The following is a 16245-nucleotide window of genomic DNA, read 5'->3' as shown; positions in this document are numbered from 1 at the left end:
CCAGGCGGCCAGCCGGCCAAGCCGCTGGAGCGACCCCGAGTTGCAAAGAAACGAAAAGCGTTGCGTTACTTGCCTGGTGCATCAGGACTTGGCCGAGTTTCGCTTCTGGTGCCCACGACCCGCGGGGCGTGGGCCCGCGAAGCCGGCGTCCGGCAGGGCCTCCGGGTCCACTCCCGCTCTCCTCTGCTCTGCCACTGGCTCGCTTCTCCCCCACGTCCTCCTTCCTTCTCCCCGGCTCCCCCTCTCCGCTCGCTTCCTCGGCCCTGGATGCCTGCCTGCCTCTAACACTGCTTGGGGGAGTCAGAGGGATCCCTGGGAGGTAGCTGGTGCTCGCTCTTGCCTTTCTTCTCCTTCTTCTTTTATTGTGACTGTTTTCCTTCTAACCGGGATGGTTGCACCTTTTAACTGACCAGGAGACGTGAGCACGTTAATTTGGGGAGAGGGGCGCGGGCGCGGAGCCTCCGCCGCCCCGGTCGCCTCCCTGCCATCCGCCGCGTACAATGGGCCGCCGCTCGCGGAGTGCATGGACTGGCCTCTCCATTATTCGAGCTGGAGGGACGAGGGGCAGGCACGGAACAAGCCTTTATTCTGCTCTTTAAAAAATCGTCGCTCGTCACTAAGCGGTCGCCGACTCCCCGACTTGTAGACTGGAGGAAACCAGGAAGCGCAAAAACGCACCCCAAACACGCAGCACTTCCCAAACCCCTCCCTGGTGAGATTTAAAGGGAGAACGAGTATTTAAAAAAAAAAAAAAAAAAGGAGAAATAGAAAAAAGCAAAAGAAAAAAAAATCGAGCCCTACCTCGGTCCACATTCATTGCGTGGCCCTTGACTCCCACCGTTACCTGAGGGCGCCTTGGAGCTCGGGATGCTGGAGCTGAGATAAACTTTTACGCTCCCGGGAGCCGAGAGGTTGGCGGGCCCGCGCGACTCCCACCCACCCCCGGAGGCGGCCGCCGGGGCTTTGTCACTCCGCGCCGCTCGGCGCCCGCCGCAGCCTGCCTAGGGGAGCGATCTCCAAACGAGGGGGGTGCCAGTGTGCGATTGGAGAATATGCAACTAATAGAAGGATCATTTTCCCCCAGTACGATCTTTCAAGGAAAAAAATCCATTGAAAGAATTTTCAAAGTGCTGTCTTCGTTTGGGGAGGGAAAAAAAAGAAAAAGGAAAAAAAAAGGCACCGGCTGCCTGCCGGGATGGGAGGAGGGACCCGCACGCGCGCTCCCCGGCGCGGCTCCCGTCCGCTAGGTGGCAGCCGGAGCCAGCGATTCCTGCAGGCCCCGCGGCGGGCCCCGCGCCTCCCGCCCGCCCCTCCGCCCGCGACCAATGGGCTTCGGGAAGGGGGTCTCTCGCCCCCCTCCCTTCCCAATCTCTCGCTTTCTCTCTCTCGATTCCTCTCTCAACCTCTCCACTCTCGCTCTCTCTTTCACTCTTTCTCCTCTTCCTCCTCCCTCCCCCCTCCGCTCTCTCTCCTTCCCGCCTCCCCTCTCTTCCCCTCCCCCAATCCTTGACACCCCCCCACCCCACCTTCTTCCCTCCTCACCGTTTCCCACTCACCCCATCTTCCATCTCCTGCCCTTTTCCTCCTTTCTGGGGCTCTTGTCTTGGCGGCATGAGCCGCCCCCCAACAGGAGGACTCGCTCCTAATCAATAATCGCGCAAGTGCTGTGGGGAGTTTGGACACATTTGAGCAGACCATAGGAAGAGACAAGGAAATCTCATATTGATGGAAAAGTTTATTTTTTTAAAAAAAAAATCATCATCTAAAGAGATGAATAGGAACCTTAATTCCGGTTGATTTCGTGGCAAATTCCAGGAGAGTTGGGTTTTTTTTTTTTTGTCGTCATTCAACTTTTAAAACCGAGAGACACTTTGGAACCGAAAAACGAGTCCCTACTTTGTTTCTTTTTTAAAAAAAAAAGCATAAATTCAAGCACAACCCACGCTGGTATTATTATACTCACACGTTAAAAAAAAAGAAAAGAAAGAAAAAAAGAATAAAACAATCCAAACCCAGTGCATTTCACGAATCATGAGGATGGTGAGTTGGGTTTCCCATTTAAAAAAAATTTTTCCCTGCCATCCCCACGCTCCTAGAAAGATCATTCGAAAAACTTTGTGGAAGAAATTAAAAAATCATCTCTTTGGAATTCTTTGGGACCCATTGCTAAGCATTCTGCCCCTAGCTATATCCCTTCCCCCCCCTCTGGCGTTCTTGTGCGTGTGTGTGTGCGTGTGTGTGTGCATGCGTGTGTGTGTGTGCGTGTGTGTGTGTGTGTGTGTGTGTGTGTGTGTGACCATAGGCGACCCATACTAATCAGGTCTCAGAGTAAATAGCAGCGCAGGGCGAGCTCAATGTAAATTGCGCTTGTCAGAAGCAGCCCCCCACCCGCGCGCGCGCGCGCGCGCGCACACACACACACACACGCACACGCACAGGCACACACACACTTTCTCTCCTCCCCTCGCCATCCCCGTCCGTAGGTAGCTGGGAGGGAGGGGGGGGAAAAAAAGAAAGAAAGAAAAAGAGGAGGGGGAGGGGCACTCCAGCCAATAGCGTGCTGGAGGCTTGGCTAACCTTAGCCTCCCATTTTCTCTCCCCCCGATCCGGGGCTCTGACCAGTCAGTCGCCTTTGATTATCAGTTGCCAGCAGCCCTTCTCTTGGCTCCTTGACACGAGCTCCATATAAGGCAGCGATCTCCATAGAAACGTGTCAGTTTCAATAGTAGTGTCAAAGTTCACTATATACAGACATTCGCGCAGATCCCCCTTTCGGAAACATTGCTCTGCGAGTCCTCCCGTTTAAACGCATTCAATTTTTGGGTCTCTCTCTCTCTCTCTCCTCTCTCTCTCCTCTCTCTCTCTCCTCTCCCTCTCCCTCCCTCCCTCCGCCTCTCTTTTCCTCAATCTCTCGCTCTCTCGTTCTCCCCCTCTTCTTTCTCCCCTTTCTCTTTTCTTACAGAGTCTATTAGTTGTTTCCCTCGTATTCTTATTCTCCCGTCTCTCCTTTTTCTCCCTCCTCCTTGTCTCTTCCACTCCATTCCTGCAGAAGAGAGAGAGCTAAACTTAAAAAAAAAAAAAAGCAAAGAAAAGGAAAAGGAAAGAAAGGAGGAGGCACCCCCTTCGCATTCTTCTTATCATTATTTTATACATAGATGATTTTTTTTTGGAGGGAGGGTGTTGGTTCCCGGCTGAAGAGCACTTATTTAAAATACTAAAAAAAGAACATTTTTGGGCGATCTCCAGGGTTTTTTTAACTCGCTCTGTGTGTTGTAGCAGAAGAAGCCGAAGAAGGAGCAAGAAAGAGGAAAAGAAGAGGATTATTTGTCCGACCTACTTTGGATGTCTCTCTCGCTTGCTTTTTTTTTTCTCTTTTTTTTTTTCTTTTGGCGATTCCTTTTCCTTCTGATTTTTGTCTTCCCCGCTCCGCTGTGAAGCCGTCGCCGGCGTGAGATCGCCTCGTCCTCCTCGCCCCTCCGCCGCCTCCCGCAGGAAGCCGGCGCCGAGCGAGCCCCGCGCGCCCGGCACAACAAAAAGAGCAAAGTGGTGCGCGATCCTCCGGGCCGGCCGCCTCCCGCTCTCCGGCGCTGCCCTCCTGAATGGCTGGCCGCGTCCGGCCCTGGACCTGGCCCCCCGACACCCGCGCGCCCTGATCGGCCCCGGCCGCCTCGCCCCGCGCCCGGCCCGGCTCCCCGCGCGGCCCTCGCTCCCGAGCCCCGCCAGGGCGCACGCCGGGACAGCGGCGGCGGCGCGGACGGCTCCGAGCCCGGCTCGCCGCGCCTCGGCGGCGGCCGCGACTCCCGCCCGGACTCCGGCGCCCGCCGCGGCGGCTGAGGGGCGGCCCCGGCGGCGCTCGCAGCCGCGACCCCCCGCCTCCGCCGCCGCCCTCGCCGCCGCCGCCGCCGCCCTCGCCGGCTTCCTCTATGCCGGCGCGGCCCGCGCGCCGCGCTTAGCCCGAGCGGCCGGGCGGCCGGCGCGGGGGAGCGGGCGCGTGTGTGCGAGCGTGTGTGCGCGCGGGGGTGCGGGCGAGGCGGAGGGCGAGAGTGTGCGCGCGCCGTGGCCCATGCCCGCCGCCCCCGGCGCTGCGCCCCGCGCCGCTCCCGGCTGCCGCCTGTGCCATTTCTGATTTTGCAACTTGGGGCAGGAGGAAAAAGCAGCGCGGGCAGGGAGCTCGCTCGCTCGCTCGCTCGCCGGGGGGGGTGGGGCGGGGGGGAAGGAGCGCGCGGCCCCCCCAGGATCGGAGCGCGGGGGGGGAGCGGGCGAGGGGAGCAGGGGCGCCGGGGTGGGGGGGCGAGCCTGAGAGCCTGGGGGGGCTGCGAAGGGAGCGCGAGGAAACAGCAGGAACCACAACAAAACGCCAGCAGGGCGGGCGGGCGCGCGGCGGCAGCGGGGCGGCCGAGGCAGGAGCGGCGGCGGCGGCGGCGGCGGCGGCGGCGACAGCGGCCGGGGCCCGGCTCGGGCTCGGCTCCCGCGACCCCGGGGCGCCCGGCGGGCCCCCCGCCCCCGCCCCCGCCCCCCTTCCCTCTCCCCGCGCGGCGCGCCCGCGCGCCCCGCGGCCCTCGGCGAGCAGCTCGGCTCCCCCCCAGCGCTCCCCGGGCCCAAAGATATGGCAATGGTAGTTAGCAGCTGGCGAGATCCGCAGGACGACGTGGCCGGGGGCAACCCCGGCGGCCCCAACCCCGCAGCGCAGGCGGCCCGCGGCGGCGGCGGCGGCGCCGGCGAGCAGCAGCAGCAGCAGGCGGGCTCCGGCGCGCCGCACACGCCGCAGACCCCGGGTCAGCCGGGAGCGCCGGCCACCCCCGGCACGGCGGGGGACAAGGGCCAGGGCCCGCCCGGCTCGGGCCAGAGCCAGCAGCACATCGAGTGCGTGGTGTGCGGGGACAAGTCGAGCGGCAAGCACTACGGCCAGTTCACCTGCGAGGGCTGCAAAAGTTTCTTCAAGAGGAGCGTCCGCAGGAACTTAACTTACACATGCCGTGCCAACAGGAACTGTCCCATCGACCAGCACCACCGCAACCAGTGCCAATACTGCCGCCTCAAGAAGTGCCTCAAAGTGGGCATGAGGCGGGAAGGTGAATATTTCTTCTCTGCTTCTCGCCCTGCGCTCCGCTCGCCTCCCTGGCCCTCGTTCTTTCTCCCTTTCTTTCTCTCCCTCTCTCCCTCTCTCCCTCTCCCTCTCTCTCCCTCTCTCTCTCTCGCGGGGGTGGCTGGCAGCGAGGGGCTGGGGCTCCCGTGGTCCCGGCCCGTCCCAGCTTCCCCTGTCCCCGCTGCCTTCCTCCCCCTGCGTCCCCCCTCCCAGCTCGCTGCCGCTGCCTCCCCCTCCCGGCCTGCGCTCCTCTCCTCTCCCCGGCTCCTCTCCCCCACCCGCTGCCTGCTCAGGACTGTGTCCCCGGGATCGTGAGCTGTGGCTTCAAATCCCCTCCCTTCCTCCTCTGTCCTGGATGTGCTCAGTGTGTCTCCCGCGTGTGCGTGAGGATGCTTGGGGGGGCTGTGCTGCTGGCATGAACTTGGGGAGGGGGGTGCTTATTTGTCCCGGGAAACTCCGTGTCTGTGCTTTTGTCGTTCCACTGTCCCTTCCACCTCATCATCCCTGTTCTTTTCCGTGGGGGAGGGCCGGGCACTGGAGTGCCCAGACCCCCAGATTCATTGCTGCCTCATCCTTTTGGAAGCTTAGCTTGGAAAAAGAGGAATGAGATTTATTGCACTTGTAGGTCTAATTAGGGGGGAAGGGGGGCTTCTGGCCTGTTCACTGGTTGCCTCTCCTTTTCACCGAGCTGGGGCCGCCTCCTACCAGAGCTGTGGCCTTGTTTTCACCCCTCTACTTTGAAAGGAAAGTTTGTGACTGAACCGTGCTTTCATAGCTGTGTCATTTTTTTTAAAGCATGATACTCGTTTTATTTCTTCATCAAACTCCACCCTCCGCTTAAATACTGCATACAAATTACAATTTACAACGGCATTTACCGATCCTTCTGATTTGACTGTAATGCATAGACTGCAGCTGGCATGAGCTTCCACATCATTTAATCCCTGTGTTGTATGGGTTTGGTTTCTTCTTTTAACACAACTTTTGATGTTGTATTTAGATATGCTTCATGTTCATGTGGCAAGAGATGCAGCACTTATAAATATATTTAGCCGTTTACAGTTAAAGTTTATCTTCTGACAATCATTAGAGATGTCTTATAGTCAAATGAGGGAACCAGTCAATTTTGCAGAATGCAGATGACTTCTTCTTGTAATTGACTTTAAAATTATATTTTATATGCCACAAGAAAAGAAATTGAATTCTTTCAGATCTCAAGAAGCAGACAAATATGACGACTTCATTTCTAGCTCCAGGGAGATTTTGTAGGCATCTGGAAGAAACACAGACACACACACACACACACACAACTTTGAATTGTGCTCTCTTTTAATTGAAAAAAATACTGCCAAGTTCAAAACTATAAGGGGGGGGCGGGAGTATTCTAGCCATTATGTTTCAAGAGCTTAAATTGCATTGGACTTGCATTAAAATTGGAATCAGAGCAAACTTAAGAAAATAGTGCACAATCTGAAATAAGATGACAACATATAGATGGCTACATCTATATTAATTTGTTGGGGGGAGAGTCCAGTAACCCTAACTTTTCCTAAAGTTGTCTTTGTTTACATGGCAATTTAAAACGCTGGCACTGTTGAAGTAAAACATACACATAAAAAAAAAAAACTTTGGTCAGCTTTAAGAACTCAAAGCATGCTTACGTTTTGCATTCAGATGGTTAATGAATCCAGTGTTTTTGCAGTTGCAAGCTCGTGCATTCACTGGGCAAAAGCTAGCTGCAGGTTGCAGTGCCACCGCGCAGGACAGACATTAATTATATTTCCCACTTTTCACAATAATGTTTGGCTACTGTAAGTTCAACTTTTTCTTGAATTTTATCAATTTTGTATTGCTTTTAACAGTGAGAACTCTGTTGGGGAGATGGGGAGGAGGATGGAGGGGAGGGTGCAGGATACTTGTTTTCTTGTCAAAAGTTGTAAGGGGATAGTGGGATATGGAACTTGTATCTGTTTTAAGGACAATTCTATAGCATTTTTTGAGAATGTGTAAATATTTTGAACAAAATGCTGTTTTGTTTGCAAATGAAGATATAACCTTCCTCTGGTTTAGCCTCTTTTTTTTTCTTTTTCTTTCTTTTTTCCCCCTTTCTTTTCTTTTTCTTTTTTTCTTTTATCCTGGCTTACTTGTTTTATTCTGGAGGGATGAGTGGTATTTTCTTTTTCTGTGTGTTACTCAGCCTTGAAGGGCTGCGTAGCCAAGCTGGGGCTGGTGGGGGTGGGGGGGCGTTCAGTCGGGCCTAATTCTGGCAGGGCTGGGGTGGCCAGGGGTGCAGCCAATGGCTGGGTAAATGGAGCTCGGAAGCTGGCTGACCACTGCCCGGATATGCTCCGGGTGTGGACCGTGAGTGTAAGCGAGAGTGAGCGAAAACGCACGGGATGCAGGAGGCTGCGGGGAAGAGCCTCCGCTTTGTGTTGGGTGCGCTGCGGCGCGGCCGATGTTCGCAAGCTCCCTGGATGCACATTGCCTCTTTTCTCTCTTTCTTTTTGTCAGCGGTTCAGCGAGGAAGAATGCCTCCAACCCAACCCAATCCAGGCCAGTACGCACTCACCAACGGGGACCCTCTCAACGGCCACTGCTACCTGTCCGGCTACATCTCGCTGCTGCTGCGCGCCGAGCCCTACCCCACGTCGCGCTACGGCAGCCAATGCATGCAGCCCAACAACATCATGGGCATCGAGAACATCTGCGAGCTGGCCGCGCGCCTGCTCTTCAGCGCCGTCGAGTGGGCCCGCAACATCCCCTTCTTCCCGGATCTGCAGATCACCGACCAGGTGTCCCTGCTCCGCCTCACCTGGAGCGAGCTCTTCGTGCTCAACGCGGCCCAGTGCTCCATGCCGCTGCACGTGGCGCCGCTGCTGGCCGCCGCCGGCCTGCACGCCTCGCCCATGTCCGCCGACCGCGTCGTGGCCTTCATGGACCACATCCGCATCTTCCAGGAGCAGGTGGAGAAGCTCAAGGCGCTGCACGTCGACTCGGCCGAGTACAGCTGCCTCAAAGCCATCGTGCTCTTCACGTCAGGTGAGGCCGCGGTCGCGGGGCGCGCTCGAGCACCCCCGCAGGCCGTGCTCCCGCCGGGCCGGGCCCCCAGCGCCGCGCCGCAGCGTCCGGCCAGGCCCTCGCCGCCCTAGGGCCTACCCCGGCCCCGCGGCCCCCGCGCGGGAACGCAGCGGGCGCGGGGCAGCTGCCTTGTCGGGAGCACGCGAGGTGCGGGTGCGGGTGCGGGCCGGCAGGCGACGGGGGCGCAGCGGCCTGGGCCCCCAACGCGGGGCCTCGGCGGCGGTGGCGGGTGCGTGTCTGGTTGTAGGGGGGAGGGGGCCGGTAGGGCGGTGCTGTGCATCCGTCTGGCTGCGCGTGTGTACTGTAAGGCGTGCATGTGCAAGCGACGAGTGTGTGTGTGTGTGTGTGTGTGTGTGTGTGTGTGTGTGTGTGTGTGTGTGTGTGTTACAGCCGAGCGTGTCTGGGGGAGGAGAAGGAAGGAGGAGAATGTGGGATGTGGGAAGGTGGTTTTCTCTGCTCTGGGTGGCATGCTCCCAGCATGAGTTTCCCCGGACACAGATCCACACACAGACACACAGACAGACAGACAGACAGACACACACACACACACAGAGGTAGAAAGAGAAGAATCCGCATAAATAAATCATAAATAATCCCGCTTTATTGCTGCCTGATTTTCCCTTATCGGAAACCATTCATGTTTGCAGTTGCTGAGGTTATTGAGGGTCGTAAAACACGGATTCGATCTAAACAACAAAGATTTGAAAAAAAAAAATACAAAAGCAATTCTGTCCAACACCCACCAAGTCTGAGTGGATTCCCGGGCCTAGAGATAAATCTCCAACCCATGCAGAACACATGAACATTCAAAATTTCACAGAGTGCCTTAAAAATCTCAAATTAAATGTAGGCAGTAGTAACATGCATGTTAACAATTTCTCTTATGATAGATGGTTCAAATTAACTTCCAGGAAAGTGCATTAACGTTGCCTTTGAAGGCTCTGGTCTGAGCCTCTGAGAACACTGACCGCCTTTTATTATTGTAACCTGCAAGAGGGAAACATATAAACACCCGGGACAGCAGGTAATGGGGGAAATATAAACAAAGCCAAAAAGAAGCTGGTGGTGAACAGCACAGCTTCCACTCGGCCTCAGGCTTACCCACTGTGAGTAGGGTTAGTTGTACTTCTACCACTGTTATTGGCATTATTGTTTTTAATTCCTCCATTCACAGAACAAATAAACCATCCCAATAAATCTGTCTGAGAACCAGAACCTCCAAAGGCCAAATTAAAACCAGTCTGAGCACAAATGGCCAAACCCCCTTTCCCAGGGCCTTGTGGAACAGTAAGCAGTGGTATAATCTATCAATATTTCTTGGCTTTCATGCGTGAAGAATCGTATTTACATTGTATTAAAATGACTCTTAAATTTGCACAATATTGTAATGTAGCAAATGTAGTATTAATATCGATCTGAACAGCAGATAATTTATTTAGACAAGAGAATCTCATTTGTATGCAGGGTGGCCAGAGCCATGGACTTGGAATGCCCCCTTTTACTTCCCGAGCAAATGCAGATCCGCTTGTAGGAGAGGGAGTTCTTCTTTGCAAGAGGATAAAGTGCGAATCTTAAAACAAATGGAAGATTTATTGAATAGCCTCCTCAGTGTTTGAATGCATTTTATCTTAATAAGTCTTCTTGATGGAAATGTGTTTTTCAAAAGTGACAAAGAGCCTGGGAAGCAGTAACGGGGCTTCTTTCGCTCTGGCAGGCCTGGGGCCTGGCTGGCTCTCTCTCTCTACTACCCAGCTCTTTAGCCAAATTAATCAGGAAGCAAGCCAGTGTCAGAGTAGCTGAGTTTTCGAAAATCTCATCCAGTGAGGTGTCTCGAAGCAGAAGTGGGAAGTGGAGCTGGAGGTCTTCTAGAGGAAGAAGGTCCCCCTCCTTTTTCTGTGTCCTTCCTAAGGTTCTTTGAGACCCCCAGTTTTCTGAGCCTTTCCCAGAGAGAGGAGAGAACTGTGAAGGCTGCAGAGAAGAGTGTGGAGTTCTTCCGGTTTACTTTCAGCCTTTCATCCACAGACAGCCCCGTGAAAAGTATTCCTTTCCAAAAGTTTGCCCCAAGAAGTTTCTCGAGCCAAACCTTTAGGTTGCGGAGGGAGGCCTTGGGGTGAACAACAGCAGTATTTTGTTGGGAAATTGCAGACCCACAATCTGAAGATGGAAATAGAGCTGTCACTAGTAATCCCCCTCCCTCCTCTGTATAGCACATTTCCACTTTTGACTAAACCTGTTTTGATTGCTGGCCAGAAGGGAATTCATGGGAAGCCTTCTCAAAGTCATCCAACTTTTAAGCAAACTTTGACTGATGGAAACGACAGTTTTAGACATATTGTCCAACGAGGTTAGCTCTGGCTCAGTATTAGCTCTGGCTAAGTATTAGAAGTCGGCTAGGGGGTTCCCTGTGGTGGTTTTCGCATTTGGCCTCTGGATGGTATGTTTAATCCTTAATATTCTGGATCGCATCCAAGGAGTAGGTCATGACCCGAACTTACTTTTTTCAAAAATTCATTAATTCATACACCTAAATATTCTCTCAAATAAATGAGACCTTCTCTGAAAGGAGCCATCTAGTTAACATAAATACAATAAATCCATTTTCAGCACAATAATAACTTTGATTTCTAGTTATGGCAGCTGATTACATCTATATTTCCTGAACACTAAACTCTTCTGAATGCACAACATGAAATACATTCTCTGCACTACAAAGGCTGAGCCGGGAGGGCCTGAGCAGTAATGGTTATTTATTTACATAATTTCTTTTCCATGTACAGTAGAAGAAATATTGAGGGTTCCCACATTGACACTACTAAATAAAAAGTGAGACATGGATTTTTAGCCCGTCCACCTCCTTTACCTATCTGGGATTTAACTCATGGAGTATACACATGTGCTTCATGACACCCCTTGCTCCCCTCGCTCAGTTCCCACATCTACCCAACCCAGCTGAGAGCTCACACTGTCTTGTGATTGTGGGAATCACCTTTGCAGTACTCTCCAGTGTAGGAAGGAATATGGAGGGAGGTGTATGACCACAGCTGAGGATACTGTTGAAGGGAGTCCCAGGACTGGCTGGCTGACCACCTGGCACCTGACTTCCAGGCCCGGCTCTAAGCTTTATTGCCTTCAGAGGAAATAAGTGAAAGCAGTTAGCCCAAGACCCAAGCATGTCTTTCCTGCCTGAAGTTTCAGCCTTTAGAGGAAGTAGCCTGGCTAGGAGAAGGGTAGTGACCTTGCACTCTGGAATCCCTAATCATAAATATCGCATAAATATTTGATGGTCCTCAGGGAATGCCATATGGGTCTTTAAAAATATCTGCTTGGGTATCTAGTAGTGGGTCCCTTTTTTTTTATTGCATTGTCTGAGGCTGCCCGTGGCATAATGGGCAACTAATGCATGATGTTAGATAAGCAAGATAGATGTAAAGACAAGTCTGCATGGTGGTCATTCAGTGGGGTCAGGTTAGCAGGCAGGGCCAAGGGCAGACCTCAGAGTCCCCTCTGTAACCTGCGAAGCCCCAGGGTGCTCCTGCCCTCCCCCTGCCAGCCATAAAATCTCACTGGCTTCCCAGGGCAGACCAGTGTGGGGGCACCCAAGTGGCTGGCTGGAGTAATTAGACATCTGAGAGAAAGCCAGACTGGATCTGGGGTCAAAGGAGCCTTGCCTCAGAAGTTCTTGAATTATCACTAGTTTTATTTGTATTTTTGCTCAAGGCCATAGCCTTGTAGATGAAGGTGTTAGAATGCTTTGTAAATCCCAGTTCTTAAAATATAAAGACATAAAGCTCAGAAACTCAGCAGGCAAGAGTTTTCGCTTTGACTCATTTGTTGTGTCTTCTTAGGGTCACACTTGCCCATTCACGATTGTATAATGTCCTTTTGAGAGTATCACCATGCATGCATTTCTTCCCAGATCTATAGATTAGCAAACTCTGTCTTTGATCTCTGGTAACCTCCTGACTGGCTCAGCATTTCTCTGTGATCTTCCTGTTTTTTAAATATTTATTATTAATCGATGAAACAACACAGGTGTTTGAACTTAGGAAAGGAAGTCTTCGCTTTGCACCTGCCCTTCACTTCCGTCTGGTTAGTAGATATGGTATATAACTGCTGTCTGGAAATATTTTTAGGAGATCAAGAAGAGGCTTGGTTGATGTGAGATAAACACACAGATTTTGAGATGCTGTTATTGTGTGTAGGTGCCTCTTTCTCTCCTGGTCCTGCCACAGGAGGCTTATGCCTCCACCCCACCCCACCCCACCCCCAACTCCCCATGCCCCAGTTCTAAAGCAGCAGCAGAAGCTGCCTCTAGCCTAGCTTTGTGTCTGATTGCTGAAGATGTCTCCTCTCTGCAGCCTGGAGTAACTGAGCTTCTTCCTCCTGATTATTATATAGCTTACAGAGATGTGACCAATTTTCAATTACTTGATCTAAGGCCCTGATAGACACGTACACCCTCACCAAGGATTTGCAGCAGAGTCCTTGCTTGCAGAGATAGGGGATCTCAAATCCTATATTGCAAACGCATGGGCTTGATCTGATTCTAGGCACTGCCAGCCCCATGGTTCCTTCCCCCTCCCTTGCGTTTGTTCACGCACCTCTAGATCTGCTGGTGGTTTCCGGTTGGGTCATTGGGATTTGAGGGGAGCACTCCAAGAAGCCTTTGAGAGCTGCCTCCTGACTGCCCGTGTCTTCATGACTCCTGAGCACCCCAAAATCCGGGGAACCAGGGGCAGAAGTCATCCCTTTAATGAGCACAGCGGAAAGATGCTCCCCTGCAGGCGGAGGACAGGTTGCTGTGTACAAGCAAACATGGCTCCAGCATCGTACATTATTTAATCCAAAGGTGAAAGAGGAAAAACAAAGGAACCCGAAAGGCTGCTGCTTCCGCAGAGATGTGCTTCTCTCCCCAGCTCCCCTAGGCTTGGTGGGGGCTCGATTTATGTTTATTTGTGCTGGGGGCTGGCAGGAGAGACCGCTGGAGAAGGAATGTGGAGGCCTGGAGGGAAAGCTTTCTCTTCCTTTTTCTTCTATTTCCACCCTTTCCTCCTCCTCTTCCTAAAACATCTTTAACAGCTTCCTGGAGCCTTTGCTGTTCACTGACCTAACGGTATGCCCCCTCCCCTTGTCTCTCCTCCCTGTGGCTGCCTGGGCAGACGCCTGTGGCCTGTCGGATGCTGCGCACATCGAGAGCCTGCAGGAGAAGTCGCAGTGTGCGCTGGAGGAATATGTCAGGAGCCAGTACCCTAACCAGCCCAGCCGCTTCGGCAAACTGCTCCTGCGGCTGCCCTCGCTGCGCACCGTGTCCTCCTCAGTCATCGAGCAGCTCTTCTTCGTGCGTTTGGTAGGTAAAACCCCCATCGAAACTCTCATCCGCGATATGTTACTGTCCGGGAGCAGCTTCAACTGGCCTTACATGTCCATCCAGTGCTCCTAGACCCCCGGCGCTTTCACCCACCCCTGCCTCCGTAGAGACTGAGAGCCACTGGGGACCATGGACTCCAAAGCCTTGGGGACACTGGGTGGCTGCTGCAGGGTGTGGCCGGGCAAGCTGGGCAGTGGGTGGAGTGGGGGAAGAGGGCCGGAACCACAAAAACAGCCCACCCTGCACACATGCAACTGGAGCCGTGAACCAGGAGAAAAAGAGACTTTGTAAGGATCAGATCTGTGAACGTGGTGGGAAGGAAAGCAAAAAGGGACCTTGGGTCTGGTGAGAAAAACACGTTTTTTTTGGGGGGGGGGAGAGAGGACCATGAGAATTTTAATAAAACAAGAAGGAGACTAATGGACCTTCCAGGATTTATTGTGGACAGATGTGGATATATTCTGTACAGAAAACAACACACTTGGAAGTGGACTGAAGCCTATGTAGAAACACACACATACACACACGCACCAAACATTGTTATTCATTTTGTAAAATACTAGTCTTTATTTTCATTTTTTTGTAAAATTTAAACATCGTATGCACATAAAAAAAAAAGGAAACAAGAATTAGGGGAAAATAACATTTTCCAAATAATTATAAAAAATGTCCTGTGTCTATGTATCTATATCTGTTTTGTATTTTTTTCTGGTTCCAAACCAGATTTCCTGTGATTCTATACTAATAATTTTTGATATAACCCTTTGCTTCTTATAATGAGTGCGATATATGTTGTCAAGGCTGTTCTTCAAGAATTAAAATTGAAGTGAAAATTTAAACAAAAATAAAAGAATTTAGCAAAATCCACGTGTCTGGTTGCTTGACAGATGCCATCATTGTAAGAGAGTCCTTTCGATTAATTTCCACCCCAATTATTGTTAGAATGAGGTGAGTGGTGGTGGTGTGTGGGGGTGGGGGAGGGCTTTTAAGGTCCATTACCAAGTTGGCTAGGAGATTTCTTTCCTTAAACCAAACGCACTGCTTTGACTTTCTAATTATGAAGGTCAGGCTCTGAGTGGGTCCAAGGTGATTGGGAGAGCTTGCTGCCTTGGTTGGGGGCATCGGCCAGTGGGACTTGGTGACTCATAAGCTTCCCTGCACACGGCAGGCAGGAAGGGTGCAGTAAGCTTAGTGGCTAGGCCTGGGCAGACAGAGTGGGGTCTCGCCTGGCTGGAGAGAGTTGGGAGAGGTATAGGGGCTCTCAGAGCCAGTGGGCGGCTTAGTTGCCTCAATACTGGCATCTGGAGTGCCTGGGGGAGCTGGGGCACAGAACTCTGAGTGGTTTTTACCACAACCGCCCTTTTCAGTCTGCTGAAGAAGTTTCTGGGAGGCCCATCCCTCCCTTGGAGGGGTGGAAGGGGCCCTACTGTGGCATTTGGGACAAGGCTCTGGAATCTGGGACTTCCATTCTGCTAAGGAGGGTTTTCCCCTAGTGGTCCTCTTAGCGAGGACCTGTTGTGCTAAGGTCTCTGCTTGGGTGTGCTGTGGGGTATGGGTGGGGCTCTAACAGCTTTCTGGGGGTGAGTGTTTGACAGGATGCCAATTTGCACCAGGTGAACATGCAGAGCCAGGGGGCTTTCCCTTCACCATATTAGCCGCATCTTTTCAATAACACCTTTCCCTCCTCTCTCCCCCGCAAACCCAAGCCAGTCTGAACAGAGGCAGAGGGCAAGAGCTGGACTTTCACACTAGCCAAGTTAGCTTTGCATTTGTTGGACCTCCCCAGGTGTCCAGGCCCCCTTCCATGCACTTCACAAACGCAGTAACAAGCCCTCAGACTCCAAACTTACCTGAGCTTTTAATACTCTGGGTGCAGCACTGCAGCAATGCGGTTCTGGGCTCTGAGGCAGCTGGGGTGGGGGATCAGGCTCCGCAGAGCCCCCTTCAGTGGCTGGCCTGCCTGAGAATGCACCTGACTCCTACTACGGGGACAGGGTGTTGGAGAGTGCGGCATCTTGGGCAACCCAAGGCAGCTCAGGTCCCTAATATTAGGTCCTGGGCTGTGTCCTTGTAGCACACCCAGGGTCCACATCTTTGGGCCTAAGTTGCCTTCCTGGGGCAGGTGGAGGACCCAGGCAAGAGGAGACATGAGGACAGAACATAGGGACCCCTAACAACCTCTCAGAAAGTCTCAAGAGTGCCCCTTCTCAGAAGGTGGGATGGGGTGGGGTGGTCTGCGGGAGCACGGAGGGGGAGGGGAGCCTGGCTGCCTCCAAGTGCTCCCAGATCTTTCTTGCCTTTCTTAAAATGAGATGTAAATATATTCATTACAATGTGATCCCTCTGATAAAAACAGATCAACATTTTCGTAGGTCGAGACGTATTTTTCAATTAAGTTCAATATTGAAGCCCCAGCGCAAGGAGCGCAGTGTGGGGAGGGAAGCGGTTCTCCTTGTGGAGGAGTCCAGAGGTGACCCTGCTTCACTTGGGCCTGGAGCTTGCCCACGACGACCTGGGGGGCCTGACCTGGGGCACCCGGGGGGAGCCTTTCTAATCCTGAGCCCCAGCCTTGCACGTCCTGCACGGCGGCGCAGGGTGAAGACGGGCCTGCCCGGGGCCTGACGGGCTCGGTCACACGCTGGGTGGAGGGAGCCGGGGAGCCCCTGGGCTGAGTGCAAGGACAGCGCGAGTGGCTCTGCGTCCCCCGGGCTTC

General features: G+C 53.2%; 1 protein-coding gene across 2 annotated transcripts; it reads left to right on the top strand.

Moving 5' to 3' along the window:
- Window positions 1–4300: 4300 nt before the first annotated feature.
- On the top strand, window positions 4301–14395 carry NR2F1 (nuclear receptor subfamily 2 group F member 1). Of its 2 annotated transcripts, XM_056112383.1 has the most exons (4): window positions 5450–5465; window positions 6789–6897; window positions 7598–8125; window positions 13324–14395. In XM_056112383.1, exons 2-4 carry the CDS (start codon window positions 6885–6887, stop codon window positions 13602–13604), a joined length of 822 nt encoding a protein of 273 aa, XP_055968358.1. In that variant the 5' UTR covers window positions 5450–5465; window positions 6789–6884; the 3' UTR covers window positions 13605–14395. The 2 variants fall into 2 exon arrangements, with proteins under 2 accessions (XP_055968357.1, XP_055968358.1); XM_056112382.1 differs by lacking the exons at window positions 5450–5465; window positions 6789–6897 and adding an exon at window positions 4301–5072.
- Window positions 14396–16245: the final 1850 nt, after the last annotated feature.

The sequence above is a fragment of the Sorex fumeus genome, unplaced genomic scaffold, assembly GCF_029834395.1.
Source record: "Sorex fumeus unplaced genomic scaffold, SorFum_2.1 ptg000018l, whole genome shotgun sequence".
In the NCBI taxonomy this organism is placed as follows: Eukaryota; Metazoa; Chordata; class Mammalia; order Eulipotyphla; family Soricidae; genus Sorex; species Sorex fumeus.
The sequence above is the reverse complement of the archived record's forward strand: the minus strand, read 5'-3'. Positions and strand labels throughout refer to the sequence as shown.